The sequence below is a fragment of the Hippoglossus hippoglossus genome, chromosome 10 (genome assembly GCF_009819705.1).
Source record: "Hippoglossus hippoglossus isolate fHipHip1 chromosome 10, fHipHip1.pri, whole genome shotgun sequence".
NCBI lineage: Eukaryota > Metazoa > Chordata > Actinopteri > Pleuronectiformes > Pleuronectidae > Hippoglossus > Hippoglossus hippoglossus.
This window is the reverse complement of record NC_047160.1, coordinates 14,162,849-14,189,695: the sequence shown is the minus strand read 5'-3', so window position 1 is coordinate 14,189,695 and position 26,847 is coordinate 14,162,849. Positions and strand designations below refer to the sequence as shown.

Below are 26,847 nucleotides of genomic sequence, written 5' to 3'. Positions count from 1 at the left end.
TCAAGTCAAGTGGCCTTTTTTGCAAAGACGAGAGAAGGGGCAGTTGTAAATCATTCAACTGGAAACTTGGTCCGAGGGCTATTAGGAAAATCTTGGAGCGACAGGGATCAAACAGTTGAGAATGTAACCCCGACAAAGAGCTCAGCAAGCCTTTAATCAGATTATTTGTCTTCTGGTATCAGGAATTGTATAATGTGCTATAATAGCTTTAAAAACAAAAAAATTGTACAAAGTGAAAAATTATTTAAATATCAAACAGAATAATTGATTAAAATCTTTGACTGGATGAAGCAATCCCCCTGCGTAAAACGTCTCTAGTTTTATAATACACAGAGCAGCATGCTTAAAACTATAATCTTATTATACTTGCAGTATTTAAAAGGGATTGGCTTATTTTAATAGCAGATTTAGATCTTAGACAGACAAGGTGTAAGCTGGTCATTTGAAAGCCATATGCCGCAGATTAAGATACGGCACTATAGCATGACACAGTTTTCATGTTTCTCGCGGAGACTAATGCACTACTTCAAAACTGCCTTTCGAGCGCCGCTTGTAAGTGGGCAAAATCACAAGCTCCTAAATCCCTCAACTCCGACGACAGGAGAAAGAAATAAGTATATTACAAATTGTCCGGAGAACAAAATTGTGTATTGTTGGAAAAAAATGTGAGGGATTTACACTCGGGGATTTGCCCCCACTTTGCTGCACTTTGTCTGAGGGCTTAGCACTGTTCTCTATTTGTGACATGATGACTCCCGTCATTCAGCGAGGAAAAACCTTTCAGGACATCATTAAGCCAACGTCAACACACAGCAACAGCACAGACGGCCCAAAATCAATAAATACGTACAGATAAAAACACAGAATTCAATTATTCCATGTCAACAAAGCCGAGCTGATCACAAGTGCACCATCACATCACCCAGATCAAAGCCAATGGTCGTTATCATTAAAAGACAAAGACAAACTCCGCCGGACACGATGGGTCAAAAATGTCATTTTCATCAACCGGGCGCTTTTAGTGTTCCGTGTAAAAACAACAGTGTTCTTAGAGATTCTAGGAAAAGAGTCAGTCACTTGTGATAGGAGGGGAATCTTTTGTATTGCTGTGCTGAAAGCCTACTACTGCAGATGCCACAGAGCAGACACTCAATATGGGAGAATGTCATCTGGAACAGCAGCGTGCATCCTTCTTATTCAAGGGAAGAGATGCATCGCACATCATTATGCATTCCCCTTTTTGATGTTTTGATGAAGTGTCGCAATTTGGCCAAAAGGGACAGGTACTATTCATCACGCCTAATTGTTCTGGATGTGTAGTACTGTAAAAGCCCGCAGTCAGATGCATGGGGGTTGGACCTAAATAAAACGCACATGCTAATGATATTAATTTGCGGCTTTTTATCTATTTGTCGAGACAGAGGAGGAAATATCAAAACCTTTGGAACCGCGTGTGACAAAAGAGGCGATGGAATAAGACTGATGGCGGGGTGGTGAAGTAAGCCTGGGGGGGGGGGGGGTGGGAGCAAGAGCCCATAAAATGAACAGCCGCCTAACTCATAAATAATAGAAACATAAAATGTCATATGAACTTTATTTCAAGAGTGGGTGGTCTAATAAAGATGCAGGTTTAAAGAGGAGTCAGAGGAGTTGAGAAATTCATTGTCATAAGAAGGCCACATGGCTTTGCCTTTGGCACAGACGATTATTCACCGCGAGTTGACATTCAGGTCCAAGCTGAAACACCTTTTACGAAACAATACTGCTTTTGACTCCGGAAATTCTCTCCTTTTTTGCCGTCGCTCCAGTCTTTCAATCTCTCGGCTCCATTTCTCCCTCTGCAATTGGAGTCACGCCATCGCCTCTTCCCACTTTTACTTGTTCCTTTTTTTTTTTTTTGCTCTACAAATTGAGACGACACGATAAGAGATTGCCACCGCCATGCCAGCCTGGTGCTCATTGATAAAACCATATCTAATCCATCTTAGCCCCCCTCTGTCACTGAGGCACTCATCTCAGAGACGGTCAACACGCACGGGATCCATCTCTCTTTTTTTGAAGCGAGCATCCCAGAGTCAGAGTTTATCTGACTTAACTTCTGGAGGGAGAAAATGGAGTCAGATGAGTCAGGTGTCTTTTTTCCACTGATGTGCGACTGTAGGTGTGTTTGTGTGTGTGTCTGTCTGTTTGTTGTGTGTGTGTGTGTGTGTGTATGTGTGTGTGTGTGCAATCGCACAGCAGCAGCATCTAAACGCAAATGAAAGGCCTTTTGTGACTTAGGTGAGAATGTTTGCTCTTTCAAAGAGCCGTCCATCCTTTTAGGGTCACGTGGGGGGGAGACAAGATTCACCCCCGGACAGGTCGTCCACAAGTTATAACAAAGCAGACAATAGAGACACTGTGGACTGTGGGAGGAGGCTGTTGTAGCTGCAGAAACCCATGCAGGCATGAATAAAAAGGGAATTCTAACGCGGAGCCTTCTTGCTGTGAGGCAACACCACTGCACCATCATCCCTCTTTAATCCATTCAAATTATATAAAATGTTCATTTCCTGATGCACGCAAAGGCAACCTATCAGAAAGATACACAGCCCTATGTGCAATTCTTAATCACGTATATATATACGAGTACACAAATTGGATGAAATGACTTCTCATATGATGTTCACACAAGCCCTCCAACGTGGTCAGATCCCGTCTGATTTAACCTGTTTTCACATTAGAATTACATCCACTTTCACAGCATTTCATGTGATGATGTTACAGCGGAGCCAAACTACTGATATGAGACACCGATATTAAACTCTCTTTGATTCTGTTAACATTCTCACTCCGCAGTGATTTTTAATGCAGCAATTTATAAAAGTACACATGCACTTACTGCATTAGCATGGTCGCCTATCTAAAACTAATGCACTCCAACAAATATTACCCAAGAGGAAAAGTGGGTAATAAGTGCAGTATTTGAGCAAGTTTATGAAGTATGAGATGTTTATGTCACTGACTATTAATGAGATGATGAGAAATCGTGTCTCTGTACATGAATCACATGTATGAATCACTGCTGTCACCATGGTGAATACATTAAGGAACAGCTGGGGATGGAGGTTTGATCATTAGATGTTTGTGCATGTGTTTATACGTGTGTGTGTGTGTGTGTGTGTGTGTGTGTGTGTGTGTGTGTGAGGGAATATAGAGGTCAGTTGGCTGTGTAAAAAAGGCTATCGGGTGAAAAAAACAAAAACAAAGATTTCTTGGATTTCTTGTTGTAGCTTGCAAGATCCTCTCATCGAAAATAGAAAAATCACGAATGGGACGGACCGTCGCATGTAAATGAACAGGAAGCCATCGCCTGCACGTCAGCCGCCGTGTCTAATGTCTAACAAATGTATTCACAATCACACTCACACTGACACCCCGGCCCGGACCTGTCGGTGCAGCTGCTGGGGAGGCAGATGCATCAAGGACTGTTGTCTCACTTACAGCTATGGCACAATGGCTACACTGCATGTAGGTGTGTGCATCTATTTCTTCTACCTGCCCTGTAGATTTTATTTTCTCTGCTGGGTGAAAAAAAAGGGAAAGGAAACCGACGTGTTCATTGACAGGTAACTCCATGTAAGTGGCATGCTGTCAGGATAACTGAGGCAAGCAGCGCTTGACCAGCTTAAACTAAAAATAGACATCAATTAGAAAGATACCGAAATTGTCTCCTTCAAAAGACGGTCGAATCCTTCTCAGCAAACATCGAACGGTATTTTTGCTTGACATGTCGATTCCTGTGTACAAGATCTGCAGTAGGTTTAAGGAGTTTGTGACAGAATATCAAAGCAGGAAAACACGTGATTCTGCTTCGTCTCTGTCTTTCCCTGTTAAAGGCAAATACTACCATAGATAGTCTTCCATACTACACATCGGATATGTTTACTGCCACTTCAAAGCAGTAAAACTAGTAATTCTTCAGCCAGGAAGGAGTGCAGAGTTGGGGCTTTGGCTCGGCTTGCCTATCTGTAAAAGTCAACATGCACCACTGCTCCATGCAACGCCTAAAGCATTCTTGGCAATGATACACAGAGGCCACAGGAGGAGTGAAGGTCTGCTGCGATCTGAGCCTCGATTCAGTCTGCATGATACGATGCAGCTTTACCTTCAGATACCCAGCTCCTAGTGTGTGTGTGTGTGTGGGTGTGTGTGTGTGTGTGTGTGTGTGTGTGTGTGTGTATGAGAGACAAGGCCGCATTGATGCGGGACTCAAAATAGCCTTGTTCATGTTGAGGTGGAGCAGAATCATTTCCTCAGCATCATTGGCATGCTGGCTACTTTCAGCATCCTCTGTTAAGGGTCTTAAGCATTTGTCTTTTCCCCTCAGCCAGTTATTTAAGCAGTGATTTTTTTTTCGTGGAAAAAAATAATTTGTATATGTATGAGTTGTGCCTGCTTGCGTTTAATGGAGCTTTTTATAGGGAGCATCATTGGGCAGTAAGCCATGCAGTGACAGCTGTCTTGTAAATCATGTGAATAAATTCAGCAACAGAGTTTCAACTTCAGAGGTATAATTCCCCTTACGTCCCACGGCTTAGCATGGAACACCGTTTACAAACTGCAGGCTTACAAAATTAATTGTCAATAATAAATGCAAGTTACACCCTGAATGTTATATTCTGCACTCCAGTGACAACAGATCCAATGTCTGTTTTGATTAAATCCGGTTTATTTGCATGTGACTCAGATGGTTTCTGGTTTCACCTCAACAAGGACAAACTGAGAAATACAGCACATGCATGGAAACCAAAATTCCTGTCCCCTGTCAGGAGTGCAACCCTCGTCAATGTAGCAGAACTGCCCCGCGCTCCTCTCAGGAATGACCTCACAAAATATGTTAATGTGCAACTAGCTCGTTACCAGTTGTTTGACAGAAAACGTTTGCTTGTTAAGCGTGTGCAAGGCTGAGTTGTTACTGTGCAAATCACAGCTGTAAACTCAGTAAATAATTTTAACTGTCTAAAAAACACAGATGGCCACTTGCAAATTACATTGCATGAAGAAAGAAAAAAAAAAAGGAAATGAAACAAGGGATTTGCCTGATGTCTGAACATCGCAAAACTCAGTACTCACTGGATTCAGGGTCTGAGTTCCCATCTCCCTCGGTGCGGCTGTTAGGTGACGTCTGCTCATAGTACTCCTCCTGGGGGAAGCTGAGGGGGAGAGGCTGGGTGGTGCTGGCCGTGCTGCTCGGCTCTGGGTCCCCCAGCCCGCTATCACTGCAACTCTCCTGGGAACCGTCTGGAAGATGGAACGTCACACGACGCTGGGTCTGAGGCACAAACAACAAGAAAGGCGCTGTTGGACATTGTACTTGAAAAAAGCTGTTTAAAAGTCCCAGAAAATGGGAAAAGGGCCAGTAAACAAGCAAGTACAGTGGTGTGTGTGATTGAGTACAGAATAGAATGTTAAAGTTCGGTCTGACCTGCAGTTCTCTGGTGCTCACAGTATTGAAAAATCACGTTGAAAGAAATCGACAATGTGGTCGGTTTTTTTTCGGAAACAGTTTTTGGTGGATAATCTATAGAAGATAATGAAAACCGTTTTCATAGGGACTTTTTTCGCAGAAGAAAGTAGCCCCAATGAAAAGTGCTCACAGCCAGGTCTGTCTGCAGGAACAAGGACATTCCTCCTGGAGAGTCACACTGTTTTAAAAATGTAATATTTCACTGCTTTGAGCGACACAATTTAAATTCCTTTCACCGTTAAGGTGAGGACAGAAAAATCTTTCCCCCACATAAAACCCAAACCATCTGCATTAATAACACTAAATTGTTTTATTTTATTTGTCTTATTATCAGTTATACCCAGGTTACTGCTGCATGATATATTGTTTTGTTCTCTTATCCAGAAAGAAATATTTAAATAACGTTGTTAAAAGTGTCTGTCATTCAGGCAAAGCAGGCACATTGGTATTAAAGGAAGCATTTCTCCCTGCTCCTCTTGGCACACCACCACTGACAAACAAATATGAATAATATCTTCATGAGTAGCGACAACACTGCTTGTTTATGGGTGAGTGAGTACTGTGAGACAGCATTTACAAGGGGAATCCTTGCCTAATTGAATCAACCGTAGTTGTTACCAGCACTGCATCCATCATCCATACCTGCTTTGAGTCGGAAAACAAAACAGAACTGCATCTTGTCACCGAGGGGACGAGATGAAGCAGTGACCTCATAACCCAAAAAATGATTTCTGGTCTGTTGAGCCTTGTGGATTACTTTTCAGATAATACACTGTCTACGAGATTCATAATTGAGACTTCCCATAATAGATGGGATGTGTATTAACAGGTTGAACTATGTCCTAGTTTCCCCCTCTCACCCAATTCAGTCACAAAAGGAGTGGGGCCGCGTGTAGACACTTTGATTTGTAAAGTCTTGGGGATCACAGGCGTGCGGGGCATTTTCTTCTGAAAGGTTCAGGCCTCTTTGATTTCTCCCGAGGTTTACAGAAGTTCATGCTGCGACCTTTCTGAGGAGCTAAAAAGGAAAACACTTTTTCTTTGTGTATATGGTGGTGTCTGCCAACATGGTAGCAGCTCTTCAGAATACAAACAATCATTGGTATTGCGAGGGGACACTGGGTAAGTTTGCAGATTTCATCTCGGTTGTTTTTTTGTATATATTTTCCATAAAGTTGGAGAGAAAATAAAATATGGAGAATGAGGAGATGTAACTTGGCTTTGAGGCAAAACTAAGCGTTGTCGGGTGATATATGCTTTGGCTTGAATTCATGTCCTCACATGATTTCTGTGTAGCATCGTACTGCATCACACTGTATGGGGGCATAAAACCCATAAAATATAATTACGCCCTCAGCTTCGGTTATTGCAGAGAATTTTATTCGTCCCATTATTCAAACTGATAAGAAGATTTTTTTTTTCTCAAGAGCAAATGCAACTGCGGCACGTACGACTATCTTGATTTGCTTCAGTGCTATAGCAACAAAAGCAATATGCAAGTCCTGAATTAAAAAACATCATTAACACATGCTGCTCAAGCTCAGGAGGAGGTGATGTCTCTGTGCGAACATTTTTTTTTCCTTCTTTTCCTTAGCCACTATAGTGCGTGTGTAGATGAAGCACTTATTGTTCTCTGATAAGATTAAATAAGGCCAGGAAAATAGAGCAGAGGGGGAGAGTGAAATAAAGTCTGGCACTAATGAAGGAGAAACTGCCAAAAACCAAGTGCACAAAAAGCTTCATTTAAAAACTATCAGAGAGGGTTGACTAACCTAAATCCACACAATTAGCACCCCGAAAGCACAACTGAGTGGTTTTCAATGCTGTGCTGGTGAGAGAGCTAGCTAAATATTCTATTTACTCGATTTATCTAGATCCCGAGGCCACAAATCACAGTACGTGCGTGGATGTGTGTGTCAGTGTGTGTGTGCGTGTGTGTGTGTGTGTGTGGTTGGAAAAAGACGGATGAGAAATAAGAGAAAAAGGGTGGAAAAAGGGCATGCAGCCAAAGAAACAAACAGAACACACGCAACCTTCACTCGCTGTGTAAGATACCTCTGAACCTGAAGCTTTCCGTTGCTGTTGTGTCTATTAGCGAAAATAGAAAGGGAATTGTTACCTGTTCACATGCACTGTACGCGGAAATATATGAAATGCAGGATTATAACGATTCTCTCTTTGACTGCAAGTGGCGTGACGTTGTGCCGCTAAACCGCGAGGTGTATTTCTACAGTTCGGAGCAGATTGGGATGTTTCCCCCCCCCCCCCCCGTACTCTCCTCATGATTTTATTCATTTGCTGAGCCAGAGAGGAGATGAATACCTTGTTGGCAAAATCATATAGTTCCGTGTGCCATGTTTGCCCACGCTTTCAAGTAGTGTAAATATCAAGTTGTTCTCAAACAGTGTTGGCAGCTGTTTCTCAAATGACTGCAGAAGCAAAAGTCCAGGTTCCAGCAAAAAGAAAGAGCCCACTTACGGAGGGGCTGGCAGCTCCACAACAAAGCATGCTTCCTCGCCACATGATTCTAATTATTGGGAACTTGCTCCAACAATTGCATCCAGAATCTATTAGAACAAACAGCTGTCCGTGACAATTAGGACATAATCATTTTACATGAGGGAGTGTCTTCGTTTTTAGGCTCCTGTTTACCCGGGCCCATTCAAGTCGGTGCCAGATGTTAAGAAAAAGGCCTAATTTGATTCCACGATACACTCAATGCTAAGTTGTTTAGCTACAGTGTTAATTACAATTAAATGCCATTAATGGCTGTTAAATAAATTGAAAGTTCGCCCGTCGGCGGGATAATGACACGTGCGACTGAAACATTAATGTCGAAAGACAAACATGACAAACACAAACAAACATACGCAGAGGAGTCAAGGTGAGTGTTGTGCGAGGCTTTATCACTTATTTAAAGAAGCTGCCAGAAATCCATAAAGCAAAGACAAGCTGCGGTAAGAGATATCAAGACCAAACAAAGCCCGTTCAGCCAGATAAAACACTGCCTTGAGAAGTATTTACACAGAGATAAAATGAACAGGAGAGATGCATGCCAAGTTCTGCCATGTAACAGGCCAGCCAATTCACCCCACCCCCCCCCCACCCCACATCCCTCTCCCCCCTCTTTGGTTACCGCCCAGGCAATAGGCAGATGGGGCTGGATTCACGGGTTAGCAGATTAGAAGTCGGTTATATTTAGATACAGAGGAGGAGAGGCCAAGTAGCTTCCACCTTTGGTCGACATCAGCTCTTGAGTTTTGATTATTGTATATACTTTCTCTTTCTCTTCCCCGACAGCCAATAGCTAGAAATAGCAAAGAAGTCGGTGCCCACGTGGAGAAGGACCAGCCTGACAACCGCCTCACTTTGAGTGATAAACAGGGACCACTTAGGAGTGAATCAGGGGAGATTGGCTCTGCCATTTCAGATAAGGATCAGCTCGCGGGCACACCTAGACCTGCATAAATCTGTTGCGAGAGGAGATGCTGATTTGTCATGTCACACGTCTTATGTGCAGATAAGAGAAAAGAGAAAGAAAAAAAATAACAATGGCACAAGGCAATAAAATGGAAAAATCTAATTGAAAAAACGCTGGCCCGGATGTTCCTTTTCTTTTTGGTGTCAGCATCCTCCCAAAAAATGTATTTTCAAGTTGCGGGTGTGTCCTTTCTTTTTGTACATGCTGTTCCAGAGCAGCCTATTATGTGTGAGGTGAATATGCCACTGTGTGAAAGGGAGAGTTAGCAGGAACATGCTAGAGGGAGGTGATATTAACAAATGGGTTGAGATTACTGGGTGATTTTTGACGAATCAAATCCATTTATTGAGTCATCATGACAGTGCCACATGAACTATGGCGGTATTAGTAATAGCCCACTCTCCAGTCCTATCTAAGTAGGGTCTTGCTATAAAACTTTGATAGCAAAATGTTACTAATGTGATGCCGTAATTACATAAAACTTAAACCCTCAGATAATGTATTTAACTGTTAGATTGCAAATCCACATCATGTAATACCAAATATAAAATATAGTAGAAATACTCTGCAAAAACTAAAGTCAGAGCTGAACACAACATAGCCTTGTGCAGGTTTCCCAGTAACAGCATGGAGAAAAGGCTGAACAACGTGTTACAGTGTTATTGTATCAAGCTAAACTTCACAGTACAGCTGCTTTTGTTGAAGAAAAAGAAAATAAATCTTTAAAACGATGAGAAGAAGCTGTCGATGTTGATATCATTTCTGTGCTTCATGGGAAAATATGTCACTTGAGAATTGACTGCTGCTATTCTAAACAGATACGAGTTAAACACTTTGAAGAAAAACATTTAACACCTTAACAATCTTACCCACAGTTCTTCAATGATGCTCGAGTAACAAAGCAATTTTAAAAGAAGGATATAAATATAGTAGAGAACAAAAAAAAACATGGCTGTTGGGTTTCAGACTTTAACCTCCTCAAAACGTTTACTTTACAAGGGTCTCCTAGTCCTAACGGTTGCATAACGATTAAACCACAGAAGTAGGACATTGAAATCACCATGTGTGTGACACTGTCGTAACAGACCAAGCACATGAAATGTATGATGCTCATGCACATGCAAGAAAGAGCAAGGCGCAATGACTTACATTCACAGAGGTAATCTTGCCAAGTTGACAGGCCTCCTGCAAGGACAGAAGAACAGTCATCTCACATCCACGTCTGAGTACAACTTTTTAAAGTCAGTCAGAGTTCACAAATGACAACCATCATAGATTTCTGGAGTTAAAAGTCTTTTTTTCTTCTGTTGGAATTGAGATTTAAGATATATATTGATTTTTTACTCAGACTCAGTTTGTACAGCACATTTCCGTGCTCGGCTGGCACACCATCAAACCGGGCTGCAGAGCACACACCCTCTCCCCAGAAATGTAAAGAATAGGGCAAACCTGACACCCTGACAACACAAGCCACACAACTGACACTTTGATAAAGATGTTTTCTCTGCATGTCAGGGAGGAAAGTGAACAGAATATCAAATGATGCATCAAAAATTAACAATAAACAGCGACAAGCTTCTAAATTGGGAACAAAAGACACCCGCAAGCCTGCAAAATAGCATCCTCTCTCTGGGGACCGAGATAACTCTCAGAGAGATAAGAGTATTTAATTTTTAATCACCAATTTTGTTTTCTTTGTACTGTGTATAATAATCTGAGTACATGACTTGATTTGCAAAGAAAATAGAAGAAATCTGGCAGTGAGGAGCCACTTAGACAGACGAGATGCAGAGAGGACTGCCGGGGTGGAATGCAAAAAAAAAAAAATGAACAGGAAACAAGTTCATGTCAAAGGATTATTCCGCAATAATTGTTCACCCAGGGACGCTGCTACTGACTGAGCGATGGAGCGCTACTCTCCAAAATCTGTTCATCTGAAACAAAGCCGGGCTTCATGGTGGACAACTGAGAGAAGTGAGAAAAAAGTTACAGCTCCCAACTTCTGACAAACAACTGCCTCACACAGTGAAACTATTGCGTTGGGTTGTCTCTATAGTAAGAGCGGATGTTGAGACGCTTCAGAGATTTATGTGGGAAACTATTAAATCCTCTCATTGCCAAGAGCAGATGCACAAAATACACTTATGTGATTTGTATATTGGTAATAACACTGTCAGCGTATTCTGTATCAGCAATGTGTCGCCAACATTTTGTCTGTTCTGCAATCATTACAAGATCAAATATAAATTTGGCAATATGGTCAATATTTTAAATCTTCTTCAGGTTTTTGTTCATTATGAAATTATATTGTTCTATGGCAACATTTACATTTTCAGTGTTGAGACTTGTTTTGGGACTAGAGGTGGTTTATTTAAATAAAAAACAAACAAAAACACAAAAACTAAACAAACAAACAAAACTACAAATGTGAGATAAACCCCCTACCACACTCTACCCGCACCAAACAGCAGACACACATACTTAGCAACAAGCTTGAGAACATATTTCTTTGCTAAGTCTGATACACCTTTACACTCAGGAGTAGGTAGGAGGAGACCAAAACAGGGCTAAAAAAAAAGACTTGCAGGGTCAGATTCTCGTGGCTCCAAAATGAATAAAAGTAAAAAAGAAAACTAAAATCACTGAGCATATCATTGACAAATATATAATAAAGGTAAGAATGAAAACAGGAACACTCACTTACGACTATCTTTACTTTTATACTACTTTGTATGACTCTTACTTTACCGATCATCATCAGACTGACATTGTGGTTTGACATGTTACGGCACAAATCCATTTTTTTCTTCCCGTTTTGCATTTTTGAGCACACCAACATGTGTCAGGTGTGTTTGAGGGGCGACTCATTTGCATCCACTGACTGGTCATTTAAAGCTGGGTTTTACTGGAGGCTGCCATCAGCCAGTTGTTTCTTCTCCGCGTAATGTTTTATTCAACATCTCGTGACACACACTTCAAGTTAGAGACCCTGACAACCAATTAAATATATGATAATGTTCATGAGGGATCTGAGAAGGTGACCTACGGTTGTCTCACATTTCGATAAAATTCAAAATAGTAGTTGTACGTATGATTGTCGGAGACCATTAATGTCTTGTTTTTTATTGTTTTTTTTGTCCTCCGTATGGACTGGTCGGTGACCTCCTCTCTGTATGCACGCCTCTCAAACTAGCACTTTCAAAGCACCCACATGCGAGTATGGGAGAGAGTTATGCTTGAGATAAGTGCATTTGTTGGTGAACCACATCAAAGTAGAGAAGGATTTCTTCGTGAGCAAAGGCAGTGGAGCTCAAACCAAACCTTTGATCACCCCGGGCACTGTGATCATTAAAATATTGGCTAAATAATTGATTAAAAACACCAGACATCATTGTGCTCCGTTTCTGCAGCCACATGTATCACGATTTTTAGACATCGGCTGTGCAATAGTGAATGCGGTTAGGAGAGAGAGGAGCATATAGTACATATTGCATTATTGTTCTTGAATAATTATATCTGATGTTGTTGCAACATGTAAACTGCGGAGTAGTGTTTGAGTTCTCCAGCACCGAGCTGCAGAGGGAACAGGAAGCAGCGGTATAACCTCTCGTCTCCGAGCTCTGGCATGGCAGGTTGGCACAGACGCAGAGGGCCTGGCTAATAAAGGCATAGTCAGAGGTAGGCAAGACTTATTTCCAGAGGTGCATAGGTGACTGGAAGGAAGCTAATATTACATGTACAGTTAAAGCTAAGCCCATATGCGGGAGAAAGACAACTGAAAATCAGGCATATTAAAAAATAAATTTTCCATCAGCTTTTGAACACAGGCTAGTCAAGCGATCTCCCTCAGTACATATGCATTTACATTTAGAGTATAAAAAATGAATACAATTTATTATTCTAACTGCTGGAGAATGAGATCTATATTCATTACTGTAACTGCCTCGCTCTCAGCATGAAATAAGAAAAGCGAGATTGACCTCACACTCAGACCAATATGTGGAAACATTATTCTCACTCTCTCATAGGTGGAGAACAAAACACATGATGGAGGGACAACAATAAATATGGTTAAGTCATAATTGCTGGTAATTGACAATATTTGCTGTTATTGACGAGGTAAAACTCAATTTCACAAAGTCATATTCGAATTTCATCAACGTCTGAACATATTAAAGCATCTTCCAAAAATACAAAAACACGTTTGGTAGCAGCTCCGTTTTAAAAATAATTCATAGCCACAGAAATCATTTGTACATAGATGGACATTTTTAAAAAGTTGTTTTTTCCAGGCATATTTAAACACACGGACAATCAAATTACTTCCTCTGGGTTTCCAAGGTTTTGTTATTCCAGTGTCTTCGATGAGATTTTGTTCTGACCTCTGTGAACTTGATGGCGCTGACACTATGTGTGCATGTGATTTCCCATTCCTCATTTTCAGCAATTACTATGACTGGTGTCAAAATATCCTCTGACCTCACAACGACCTTTTCCACTACGAGATAATCATACAGAAAATTAAACCCAATGTTAAACCATTTTTTTGGAAACAATTATCTCCTTGGCTAACTGGCAGATCTCAGGACCATATCACGATATCATCTGTGGTTGTTGATTTTTTTTTTTCCAGCTAAAGTAACAAGTAACAGCATCAAGGTTCCTCGCTGCTGTTTGTAAAACAATTTTTTAGAGCATATGATGTGATAACTTCAAGCTACACTGAAAGCCTTAAAAAAACCCTCATCCCCGGGGTCCTCATGCTCCTAATAGTTCAACACTAATGAGATCTGCGGCTCCTGTCTCCACAGCCTCCCACGTAGCAGTTCATTTCGTAATGTAAATACTTTTTGAAGGTGGAGAGAGGCACAGAGCGAGACAAACAGACAGGGAAACATGCCAGCTAGCCACAGTCTCCTGAGCGGCCAGAGCTCACCCTGGCGTATTTCACATTTGTTGTGACCGTGACACCGGGAACATCGGCGAGGCTCACTAAAGTGCTGCTGTTCAATTTAACTAGTCTCTCTGCAAGAAGTTTGCGAAAAATAATGGTCAAGATGGACTTGTCTGCGCTGCTCTGTATTCCATAAATGTCCGCGCAGCACCGCAGTCACTGAGTTAAGCCGTTTGGAGAAGGTGGGAGAGAAGCATGTGGCCTGCTACCAAGTGGCTATCCCCACGAGACGAGATGGATGTGTCTGAATTTATCAATGGGAGGAAAAGGACAGCTCTGTCAGGTGGCCACACACATGCAGACATATGCACATATAGTCAAAATATCCAGAGTGGAAGACTTGGACGTGGATTGCCATCTGCTCGCGAGTGCGGGCACGGGAGACGGGACGGCCTCAGCCAAGAAGCGGTGCGCACAGTTCAAGTTTACGTCCCCTCTATTTCTGGCGAACGCAGCACGTCTTAGACAGTGTGATAAAACTGTTGCAAACAAAACACCTCCTCATCAAAGGGGGCTAATAAAGTCTTCAATATACTTAAGTGTAGCCTTAGATAAATAGAATCCCCATTCCCCACTGCACTGGTGTTCAGTTGTCCAAAGTGTATTGATGCACTTATTGACATTCAATAAAGGGAAACCCTCTCAGCGAGCCACACAGAGCGGTGTAAATCGTGCACACTTCTCCAGAAGTGTGCACGAGGAGCAACTTTCCTCTAACACAATTACTAGACAGCAATAATGTCACGGCGCGTTCGAACCCAGATGATTTACAAGTGGACAACATGTTGCCTTTTCATCAGCTTATTATTATTAAGTGGTCTGTATATGTGTGTTTTCCCTGGACATCCCCCCCCCCCCCCCCCCCCCATCTTGCTTCACTCTTAGTGAGGTATTGATCCTCCCAGTGTACCGGCCCCTCCTGATTTCATTAGGCTAGCTGCTGTTAATTACTCCACACTCTAACCTTTCGCTGTTTCATTTGGACCGACAAATTGGGTGAATTAAAAAAGGGGAGGCAGGAAGAAGAAAAGAGAAAAAAGAAAGGGGGAAAAAAAAAAACGCTCGCAAGCAGCTGTAGTGTGGACCACCCCCCCCACCCCCCGCTGTGGCACTTGTGTCAGAATCCCAAGCGGCGTAATAATTAAAAAAGTTCATCAATGTTCTCTTTGTTCATCAAATTATGCAGAAGGAGGCTACTTCAGTAATTGTTGCAGAGGATTCATTTACAAAAAAAACTAAAACATACCAGCTACATTAGATCCAGTATCTGGGGAGTTGAAGAATCATGACTTCTTTTTTTTTTAAACTTATTTATGTATTTGTAAAAGGTTTCTCAGCTTTCAGCAGGATGATCATTAAAGCACATTTTATTCATTTATGCACCTGTATTTACAAGGATCATGTCGCAGTCTTAACTAACTTCTGAAATTTTGTTTTACACAAAATCAAAATGCAGCAGCCGTCTTGACTGACACACCAATTTGTCTACTTAGCGAAGGTATTAAAGGAGCATGATGTGACACATGGCTGCAAAGTTATAATTAGACTAAGTTTAATACCTTATTTCATGAGATTACATGCACAGTGCATGGCATCTAAGCACACTTAAATCGCTGGGGATGTAATTGATTAACCGTATGAGACTGGAAACCAGATGATGAGGATGATGCTCTAAATCCATGTTCAATCAATATAGCTACTTCCTACACACTGAGGGATTATTGACAGAAATTACTACCAGCTTTAATTAGTGACTTACAACACATCAGATCATTTCTGGCTTGGTGCATGAATGTGTTTATGCTACGTGAGTCACAATGCATTTCGCTGCCACGACTGCGTCAAGCGATCCCCTGCTGTTAGAGGGACAATTCTTCAGCGTGGACACATTAGCGGCCGGGCAGGTGACACTTATGGGATCTTCTGGATCCCTAATATAAGAGATGCCCTTTCCTCAAGGTTGAGTAGTTGAACACATTCTAGATGATGCAGAAGGAGCCGTTCAGAGTCCCCCCCCTTCGGCTGTGATAATAACTTCATCATAATTAGCTTGGTGGTGCTCACAAGTGTTGAATTGTCAGTTGCAGTGGGATCTGGGCTGATTTATTGCTTGATTTAATTACGTATCAAAATTCAATTAGACACGCTTTCAACCAAATTCAAAGTGAGTTTTGTCAAGCTGTCCCTTGAAATCAGGCGCGGCTTGAAGGACATCCTTCATAATGCTGTGACAACTAACTCAATAATTATCACTTAGCACAAATCAGTCATCTGCTAAAAGATGAAGGAAAAAAGAGAAAAACAACACCCCCCAAAAAAAGCCTGTTTTAGAGAAGAAGTGATTTTTTACTTAATCGCACGTGTCAGCTCACATCAAACGGCATCAAGTGCTGTGAAACAGACCTTGATTCAGTGGTGATGTGAAGACGGTTGCAGGTACTTTGCTAAGTGGAGATACATGATAAAATGCTCTCTGAGGCTTACAACGGCTCCGGAAGTGTCTCAGCTTCTTTACCCACATCGCTCAGTGGCTGCTCACCCCCTTTCGCGCCAGACTACACCAGGGAAAAGACGGGAGCTGTTTTGAAAGTGTCACACCAGCCTCCGAGAGCTACATTAATCTTTACTACTATGCAAATTCAGGATGTCATGGTGTCTATGCTAAGTAGCCGAGGAAGGGTGGGGGGGGGGGTTATTTGAGCCGGAGGTCTCTAACTGAAGTGCGGTCCTTCACCAGTGTAAATACACTCACTGTATTGCATTATAGAGACACACCTTGGTAAAACTGTGTGGATCGTGTTTGACCATCAGCCCTGCCGGTATCTTTTTTACTTTGTGAAACATTGATCCAGTAAGGTGCCAGAAAAGTTCCATTGGGATTTTGATCTCTACTCACTTGACGACATCGTTTGTGCAGTTTCTCAGTGGTGTGAATGCTGTGAACAACCCACTGTCCCCACTGTCCCTCTTGTCCCAAATGTGTTTTATTGGGCTGTGACCTGGGGACTGTGCAGATCATTGGTGTAAAGTAATTTCCTGGAACCACCTTGAGACAGTGATACATTATCTTGCCAAACAGAAAAAAAAACAAGCCCTTTGAAAAACCAGTGCACACAGTGTCAATATGAAGGGCTGCACCTGGTCAGCAACAACGTTAGCTGTATTTTTAGAAGCAACAGTATCATGAATAGACTGCTGGCCGGCCGTGAGGCATTTTTCTGAGGTTTGCTTCCTGCAATATTAAGTATTCCTTTCTTTGGAGAGATGACCCCATTGCCCTTCCTTACAACCAAGTTCAACTGTGCACACACACGGCTACTGTTGAAGCGTGCTATCTTTTTTCTTTTTTTGCTTCGAATTGTCTTGTAAAAGTGAGAAAATATTTCCTTAACTGTACATTGACCTGCTACTTTTTGTGCCTCTTAACTGAAACAAAAAAACATCCCCATTGTCACTTAAGCTGGGCATACACAATGTGATTTGATCCCATTTGTGACATGTCAGGACTGTGTCTGCACAAAATGCCTAACCCAATAATAGAAGATGTAGTTCATGGCAGGACGCAATTGCACAGCAAGACAGAAAACGAAGTAGATGAAGGGGTTCTTGCAGAACCGAATGTATTTACAATACAGGAGCTTCATATGTAGTTTGCTTTCTTTCTGCAAAATAGCCAAACCAAAATGTCTGCATCTTCCAAGCTACCAGAATGTCCATATGCCGAAACTCTTGGTTTGGTATATTTTGACACACAGAGTGACACGAATGTAATCAAGGCAGCGTGCCTCCCCCTTGTTAGCATTGTCCGCAAACAAAGCAACTTCTCCAGAGCTGGTCTGCCGACGGGGAAATCGGAGCTTTGGTTTTCCATCTCAGGCAATTTACTCGTACAGTGCGAGGTGGAATTTAACAACATTTCTATAGTCGCGCAGTGTATACCCGGCTTTAGCAGCTGCATTAGGCACATTTGGCAGACATTGTATAGTGTATACCATGATGTTGATTGACTGTATTTTCAGGGAAGTGCTTAGGTTTTAGTAAGCCTGCTATTTTTTTTTCTTTTTCTGTTAAAAAATCAAAGCCCTGCAGCAGCTAGACACCCACTAGTGAGGGTCGATATACTGTATGTGAGACGTCCCGCTGTACTCTGACATCATTTTATTCTTCTCCTGTCTAGTGCAACAAGTCCTCCAAACTAAACAACAATAGATCACTTGTCCCTGCACCCTCTAATGTGACTCATGGGAACATCTCCTGAAATAGCCCCCGATATGGCAGCAGGCGTACCAGACCTGTGTCGTCATGGTCACAATAATAAACTCATGTGTGAGCAAATTGAACAACCAGTTTAAATCATGGTTTAGGTTTAAAGAAGTACATCCTTATGGTTAGAGGAGCTTCTTCATCATGCTTACAGTGATAAGCATGCAATTAACGTTGTGGAGCGGTTGTGGCTAAAACAAAGATGATGGTTGGTTTCCAATGGGAAAACAACAGCGATCTCCAGCGTCAAAGTGCCGCATTTTGTCGTCCCATAAATCCGCCCTAAACCCGCGTCCTAACACAGACCTCATTGCTCTTTACACTATGTTATCTGATTTCCTCCAGTTACTACGCCCGCCAGAGGTCACCTGGCAATAAAACATAACTGCGGGTCATAATAAGAAGCTGTCAGAAACGACCTAGGGGCATTTTGTTTAACAGGGGGACAGGCTAGTTGGTGAAAGAACATCCGCTGTAGCTGTCACAGTCGCTGATGATAATCTTATTAATGCATTAAAACATCCAGACCTTTGCAACTGACTGAATATGCATTGTGAATGTGATATATATATAAAAAAAAAAACATTTCCAATTTAACCAAATCTGGACAGAGCAGAGAAATTAATTAAAATGACACAAAATATACCCAGCGGCAGGACCCCGTATTCACTCTGTATGTTATGTTCTGGTTCATATGTTCGCTATTGGGCTCGGTTTATGTGCAGCTACAAGGCATGGAGATTAGATGTTGCTGCAGGCTCAAAGATAAACCAAAAGGATACATGGGAAAAGCAAGTGATTCGAAAACAGTATGTTCACTTGGCTGTGGAGCATTAAAATATAGAGATGTTATCTATAATGTTTCAGTTACGAGTCGCTGGAAATAAAAAATAAAACACCCCGGCCACCCACAACAAGGTCGCAGCCCAGTAGCAGACAGGAGCAGCGTTGTAGTTTTTTTATATCCACGTAACCTTACATGTGATTAGACTCGGGCTACATCTAGTTTTCATTACACCATGTATTGATCATTACTTTTACCATCAGGGTTGAAAAAAGCACTGTTGATTTAGCTTGAAGAATACAACACCCCCTGATGCTGACAGGAGGCGGGAGAAGTTTAGATTAAATTTTGATCATCTGCATGATCATAAAGACGAGTAAAGATTTGTCTACTCTTCAGAGATTTTGTTTTAATGATTGTATGTCGACCAAAGGTTCCACAAGACCTTAAGTGCATTTTCAGTCTTGTCCAATGACTTTCACACTAAGTGGGTAACGGAGCAACAGATTTTTACTTATTGGGACACCCTGGATCAAAATGCAGCAATCCATCCATCCATCCACCCATCCCTCCATCCACCTATTATCTACACTACTTATTCTTAGAGTGTCATTGGGGGGGGGGGGGGGGGCACTGCACACCTTGCAGAGGTTGGATTAAAATCAGGAAAATAATTAAAAATGGTGAAGGATTTGACTGAGGTGAAATTAGTCACGGTGTAGTCATCGATGACTCGTGCTTGGAGCTGACAGGTTTAGCTGGACACTGAATGAACCACTCATCTATGTCGACTCACAAATGATTGACTCACTGTCTGAAGGAAGGAGCTGCATTACCAGGGAGGTGCACGTAATGAAGTGACCACTAGGTGCACTGTCAAAGAGGAAACACGTAGGAGACAACGGACGGTCCCTTGATGCGTCAAAACTTCAGATCATCAGGATTCCCTAATAATGCGAATTGTTCGTGCGTTTGATCTTCCTCCCGCTGAAACGCCTGACAGGTTCCTTCATTGAGACTGGCAGAGGCATTGTCCATAGATTGTGATGTGCAGTGACATGCCGTATCACAGGCCCGTGTTTGAAGCAAAGAGAAGGAATCATTGTCGTTCCCTGACAAACACGAGGCACAATGATGATACTGATTAATGATTCTCAGAACATTTATGGAAATGATCCTCCTGGAAACTGGGAATTGCTCATGACTTAAATTTAAACGCGCAACTGATATCCAAACGGTTAGCAGTAATGTCATTCAGCTAATTTCATCACAGTTTCAAAGTGCACCCGCTGTCACTCTTCACATATCACTGTGGGCATAAGGATCTCACAAAGAAGGTTGTGAAACATTAATAATCCGCACAACTGTGGGATTGATATAAATTCCAATGAGAAGCCGGGAACAAGACGTGATAATACTAATATATTTAGATTATATTGCATATCAATCTTTCGAAATATAACAACCTCCTTTCTATGGGTCTTACTTCGAAAAGAATGCATGTGTTAGTAATGTGATCGCGATGCATTAATCAGTTTATACGTTCCGATATCAGATTTATTAGAGATAACTGGAATGTGTGTACAACATTTACTGTTGGTTGTAAGTCAAACAGTTCTGTCATCACGGCTGCCAACACAGTACATCACCACTGAATCTCACTGTATCTCAGAATAAAGATTGTCTTCCTTTATCTGCCAAGGACCAATGTTACTTTACAAGCAGGTATGATAAAAGACATTCTTACAAGGCCGATTAAGAGGAATGTTTCTTTGACACCAAGGAGTTTATATAAGTTTCATACAATTGAAATATTACAGTTTAAGCAAGTAGGAATTTTTGTATTAGCAACACATTGTCAATGCTTGGTTCATAGTGTCTATAAGGATGGACGACATGACAGCTCCCCAAAAGTGAAGCCAAAGCATTGCTGTGATCATCATCTGGTGGCTGGTTGCAGTATAGGTCACACATCCCACCACCTCCATGTTAGTGGATGGGACATAGACCAAAGTAAAAAGTTACAGTACCCGTCAAATAAAGTTTTCTCAAAGATGTTTTCACTAGTTCTGATCACACTGTTGTATGTCCAAGTGTAAATTCAGTGAAGTTTTGGCTAAACCTCTGGATCAGCGTCGTCCATCTTTTCATACAGACCACACAAGTCAATACCTAGTGATGGAAGATGCTGTGAAGTGAATGTCAACAGACTTTGTTACATTGTTAATGAGATGTTTTTGTGCTGAATCTTCCATTCTTAGTGCTTTGCTCTCTACAATGGACAAACAAGTTGGTGCCGGTCAGGTGTTTACTTTTTCTCGGTGAAATGGTCGTAAAGCCAAAGACCAGACAGTGGAATAGGTCAATAGACATGATTATTTAAAGAAGTCCACTGTAGAACGAAGGAAGAAAACTACAACTTGCTGGTTAATTACTGTAACATTGGATGCACACAGGACACACAAACTACTTTGGTACCGATAAAATATTAAAAGTCAACATTGTCAATAATCAGGAAGAGACACTATTTCTCCCACTGTCTCCCTGTCTTTTCTCAGGTGCTTCGTACGTACACCAAGCCAGATGTTTATTTGCTTTCTGTGGCTCGAAAAAAACCTTTTGGACATAAATACACTGTCCAGACGTGGCAAACTTTTAAAGTCTTTCTAAACATGCAGTACAAAGCAAGTATAATCGCAAACTTTCAATGCTGGACCAGGGTATAACTTTTTCTACTATGTTAAAAGATGTAAACCTGTGTGTATAACATACAGTACAGTTTATTTCATATTCACTGATAACTTGGTACTGTGACTCTGACTTAAAGAGCACAGACAAGCCTTCTTGCAAAGACAGTGGCACAGTCTTGGTGAAACATTGATAAAGCACAGATACAAGGCTCAAAGTCATATCCCCATTTGCTCCATGCATATCTTCCTCAAATATGTTGATGTCAGTTTTTTCTGGCAGTGCAGTCGGTGAAAAGTGTGTCATTGATGTAGTTCAAAAGCTACAGAGTACAGAGCTGTCTCTCTTCCCCAGCCCGCCTCGACCAATTGGGGTCCGTCACCACCGCCGAACTAAAGTTCTCCTCACAGCTGGTGTAAATTTTCCTCCTCTCCCTCCACTGAGCACCAGTCATATTAATATCTTTGTAGATGGCAAACGTGTGCTCCAGGAGGCCAGTCCCATGTGCTGTTTTCCCCTGAACCTCTTGCTGTTTCTCTGGCCACAGCCAAGTGCATTAACATATGTTCTCACCGTGCACAGTGCTACTCTGCATTGGTAAATGCCTTATTACAGCAAGAACCGCTCCGTGCTCTTCCACTGAATATCCAAAAGTAGTAAAACACAGCCATATCTGCCCACTCAGAACAGTAGGGATGTGTCTCACATGACGGGGGGCTCCTTAACATTTAGTCAGAGGCCCTCTTTGCGAAATTGATATTCCTCCTCCTCTCACAGTAATGGCGGGTGGTAATAATGACAAATAAAGGCAATATTGCAACTGGATGGTACACACTGAGCATAATAAGGTCATCGGCTGGTTGTGTGGGGTTTTTTCCACCCATATTTATGCCTTTTTAGCATGCAGTCAAATTCTCTCAGTATGACTTACATCTCTAAAGACTACACCAGTGTGAAATATGCAAAGGCAGAGGGTGAGAAAAATATCCCGAGCAATGCACCATGCTCTTGCCTGGAGAGCGTACACACTCGTAATCATTTGTAAACTACCATTTCCTTTTATCATTACATTTGTTTTTGTGTTTTTCTTTATTTTTTTTCGTTTCCATCTGAAGTAATTCAAAGATATCTTAAAAAAAACAATTCTTAAACAGAATCGCGTCCTTTACGATCGTAGCAAAATTGGGAGATGACACTAGCTATTGTCTAAACAGGCTTTTGGCAATGACGCACAAAATAGAACCCACTGAATGGAGCAAACTGGCAGGAGGAGAAATAATGATGTGCGGGAGGCACCTCTCAAAGTATCGCGGGATGTTGTTTACAAGGCATCAAATGTTTGGAGATAATTTAACAAATGAGTGTATGTGTGAGTTTTCGCAAATAACCCAAATAACCTAATCTGTTCACAAAGCGAAGATGTGATGACATTCAGGAAAACATTAAACACTTAAACACAACATGAATTAGAAATGCGGCTTGATTAGTAGATGCGGTGAAAGCGTTCCTGGTAGGGCGACTATAAATTGTGAAACAGTAGAACAGACGACACATCCTCTACGAGAGCAGCTTGCGGATGATTATGTTGATTTGCTGCTAAAATGCAGCTCCGGCCCCTTGAGGTCGTTTGAATTGGTGTGATCGCGGTCGTTGGCTCCTTGGGATTTTTTTATTTTTATTTCTAATTTGGGGCGATCTTTGTACTGTCTGCCGGAGACACAGTTGTGCTGCGTGGATCTGAGGACAGATTCTAAAATAATGTGTATCAAACACCAACTTGTCTTATTCTTACAGAGAGAAGTGGGGGCTGGCATCCATGTCATCCTGCAGCACCGCTCTGATTTATAATAGTTGGGAGGAAAAAAAATAAGAGGCCAGGATACATCACTGAAACATGAAGGCATTGAATAATACTTTACTCATGAATAAAATCATTAAAAGAAGCTCTTTTATAACTTGGGCCATAACCATGAATTTTGAACATTTTATGATTAATGCTTTATCTATAAATTAAAGGTTTTGAATTTCAAAGCTTTTTTATTTATATATTTATGTTCTCAGTTATTTATGATTTCATTCTGGTTTTGACGGGCCAGATCACCTGAGGACACAAGTTCTGTTTGCTTTAACTTTTGAGATCTTTTTTTTTCCCCAGACAATCTCGTTTGGGCTGCACCATTGTGCAGACTAATGAAGCCTCAAAGGCTTTGTTTAAGTCATTAAACATGGAAATCTAACTGCACAGTTTACTTCTAATGGCAAACAATTACATGACGCCAACCTGTCCAAGAAAATCAATGTCAGGAAAAAAAAGAATTTAGGTGAATTGCTCAAGTGTTTCGAAACACTTTGACGGGTCATTTACGAGTGGATGGTGAACAGATATAATCCCGTCCACTTTTATTTGGTACATATGATATGTAGATATAAAACTTACAATAATGTCAACTGAGTATAGTTTAAGAAAAGACAAGAAGGCCACATGAAGCGTAAAGTAAATACTGCAACCACTCTGCTTGTGGGTGATAGGTGACAAGGTCCGCTTCATGTTTACAGCAAATCAATAATGATTAGTAGAAGAATCCTTGGGCAGTGGTGAGTGTGTTTTAGCCGGAGCAGCGCAACCTAAGCAAAAAACGGGTCTTGACATATTGACCTAAAACGTAACTGTCTGGTAAGTTTATTAATTTGAAGTAACTGAATGAGTATGAGTTCATCTAAGGAATGGGACTCAACAGTGCATTTCGTCATTAAGTGATATTCAAGAATTACTTTTTCCCCTTGAATTTAGATTCAATTGAATGGTAAAAACTGCAACCAGATCCGGAGGCTGTCTTATATTCCTATCAGTATTTAACACTACATTAGCAGAGGGTTAATGGTCAATGATCAACCCTAGAACCATCAAGGTAACTATTGTAGATTCCAACATGTGTAAGATCTATACTGCTCCAATTTGAAGATTTATATATCCTGCAAACTTTAACTACTCTACACACGGATCACAGTTTATTTCGCGTGAATAGCACAAATAAAACAAGGGGAAAGACTTGTGAGATAAATGTGCAATTGTACAGGGGGAAAAGTGTTTAGCATCTTTCTCTCATCATTTAATGTACACCTGTCACTCCGCAAGGCTCATTTGCACTCTAATTTTCAATTAATCTGTCCCGTTGTTTGATATGATGATTTTATTATAATGAATGTCTGTTTATTCAGATCTCTGCAGTGGCATTTCATTAATTATAACGTGAATAATTTAATTCATGCGTACTTAGTGTACTGTTTAGCGCTTCCGCAGGTCTTACTGTCAGAGGGTTGGCTGTGACACTCACTCCTGATCGTGTGTTACCGCTGTTGTTGTCTTTAATCATTTCCTTTCGCCGTATCCTCATCTTATCTAGCGGTGTACTTGTACATGAGTTCAGATGTATATTTTGATCAGGACTATTTTCCGTTGACAGGAGAAAACATGGTAATCATGTGAACACCTGCAGGATGATGATTATCGTCTGGGTATTCTTGGGTCTTCTGCTTTCATGGATTCGCTCGTGTACGAAAGTATAATTTGTTGCAGCAGGTCAAATGCGATAATGATGCATTTTAAAAGTGCACCTCAAGTAGAATCAGCTAAAGTTACATTTTGCCTGCCTTAAAATATAGTCTCAGGTCGACTCTGGGACTCGGAAATATCCACCGGTCAGGTTAAGATGCTTATACATTCGCAATCCAGGGGACCGGGCAGCTGGACTGCAGTCCTGGAGCGCACAATGACTTCCCATTAATAGGTTGGGGAGCGTGAGGGGAGCCCGCCCTAAGCAGAGATTTCCATGTGGATGTGGCCTATGGCACAGGAGTACCTGCCCCCAGCCATCTGCACTGATTTGACAAATGATTCTATATCAAAGGCCTCTGCACTGATTTGGGTGGTAATTGATTGGAAGTGAGGCCCTCAAATCCCTGATTGGTTTAGCTGGATGTAGTGGGGAGATATGCTGTGGCAAGTGAGAGGAAAGGACAGCCAGCAGGAGAGAGGGAGCGAGCGAGAGCAGTGGAGGGGATCGGGGAAATCTACGAGAGAACTCTGCCTCATTTGCACTTTGAGAGAATCCAGAATGAAATGTTGTCAGATTTGTGGTTTTTCCACACGCAGTATAGGCGCTGTACAGTTGTTTTCTTTTCCAGATGATCCCATGCAATGTCAGTGTTTGTGTTTCTTTTTCTAATGCAGCTGACAGGATATCCAATTTGTTAGTGTGTCCGCGAAGATTAGATTTCACCATTCAGAAAAAGGGGGGGGAACTTGGTTAGAAATGGAATATTATTGATTTGTTCCACATGGAGGTGTGGTCTGACGCAGAGATGTTCGCATGCGGCGAGTTGGCAGCGAGGGAGCATTGGTTAATGGTCCTTCGTCAATTTTCCCTGAATTCTTTATGCCATTAACCCTTATTGTGGAAATCGTGTGACAAGGGAGATAATATCATACGTTGAAGTCCTTGGTAGTGATTTGCATGAGGGTTACCTCAACCTCATTAAACTGTATCTGTGTGAGGATGCACACTGAAATTAATGAATGATACGCTGAAGGCTTATTATAAAAAAATGATCTTATATCCTTTATATTATTATAAATCTGGTTTGGACATACTCTCCAATCACGTTGCATAAAGTGGGGACGATCCCATCAAATTACCGTTGTGAATATAATCCTATTCATGCATGCACACCTCCATGTGTGGCCTTAAAAAGTGCTTGTATTTAAAGTGCATGTGTGCTAGCCATGTTGTGACCAGCCCTTCATGTTGTCCCACCACTCATGTACGCCATGTTGGACATTCTGTAGAGAAGCCAGGAGACTGTGGATCCCTGCTAACGCAACTGTGACAGGGATGCTCCGTACATGTAGGCCTACTGCCTTTATTACACGGCAGGCTGGCTGCGTTGCATACCTTTTGCCATTTGGCACAGACATGTGGTGCTTGCTAGTGACAGATGCTGCACAGCACTGGTCCCAGAGGTCACGAATGACCTTTTGGATTGTCTTTTATTTTCAGTCACAAAGCATTATTTGCTTGACGATGGCCACCGATGCGACCCCAGGCAACCTGATTGAGCCGTCGGTTGTTGCTGCTTGTCTTCTGAGATCACATTTACCTCAAATAAAT

At 41.7% G+C, this 26,847-nt stretch overlaps 1 protein-coding gene across 3 annotated transcripts in view; it reads right to left on the bottom strand.

Moving 5' to 3' along the window:
• The window catches only part of pcdh11 (protocadherin 11), a 126,711-nt gene that overhangs the window by 43,124 nt on the left and 56,740 nt on the right, over nt 1-26,847 (bottom strand). For all 3 annotated transcript variants that reach the window (XM_034598049.1, XM_034598048.1, XM_034598050.1), the window contains 2 exons: nt 10,140-10,175; nt 5,116-5,314 (listed from right to left, as the gene is read on the bottom strand). In XM_034598049.1, coding sequence (XP_034453940.1) covers nt 5,116-5,314; nt 10,140-10,175 — 235 coding nt within the window. The remainder of the gene's footprint in view (nt 1-5,115; nt 5,315-10,139; nt 10,176-26,847) is intronic.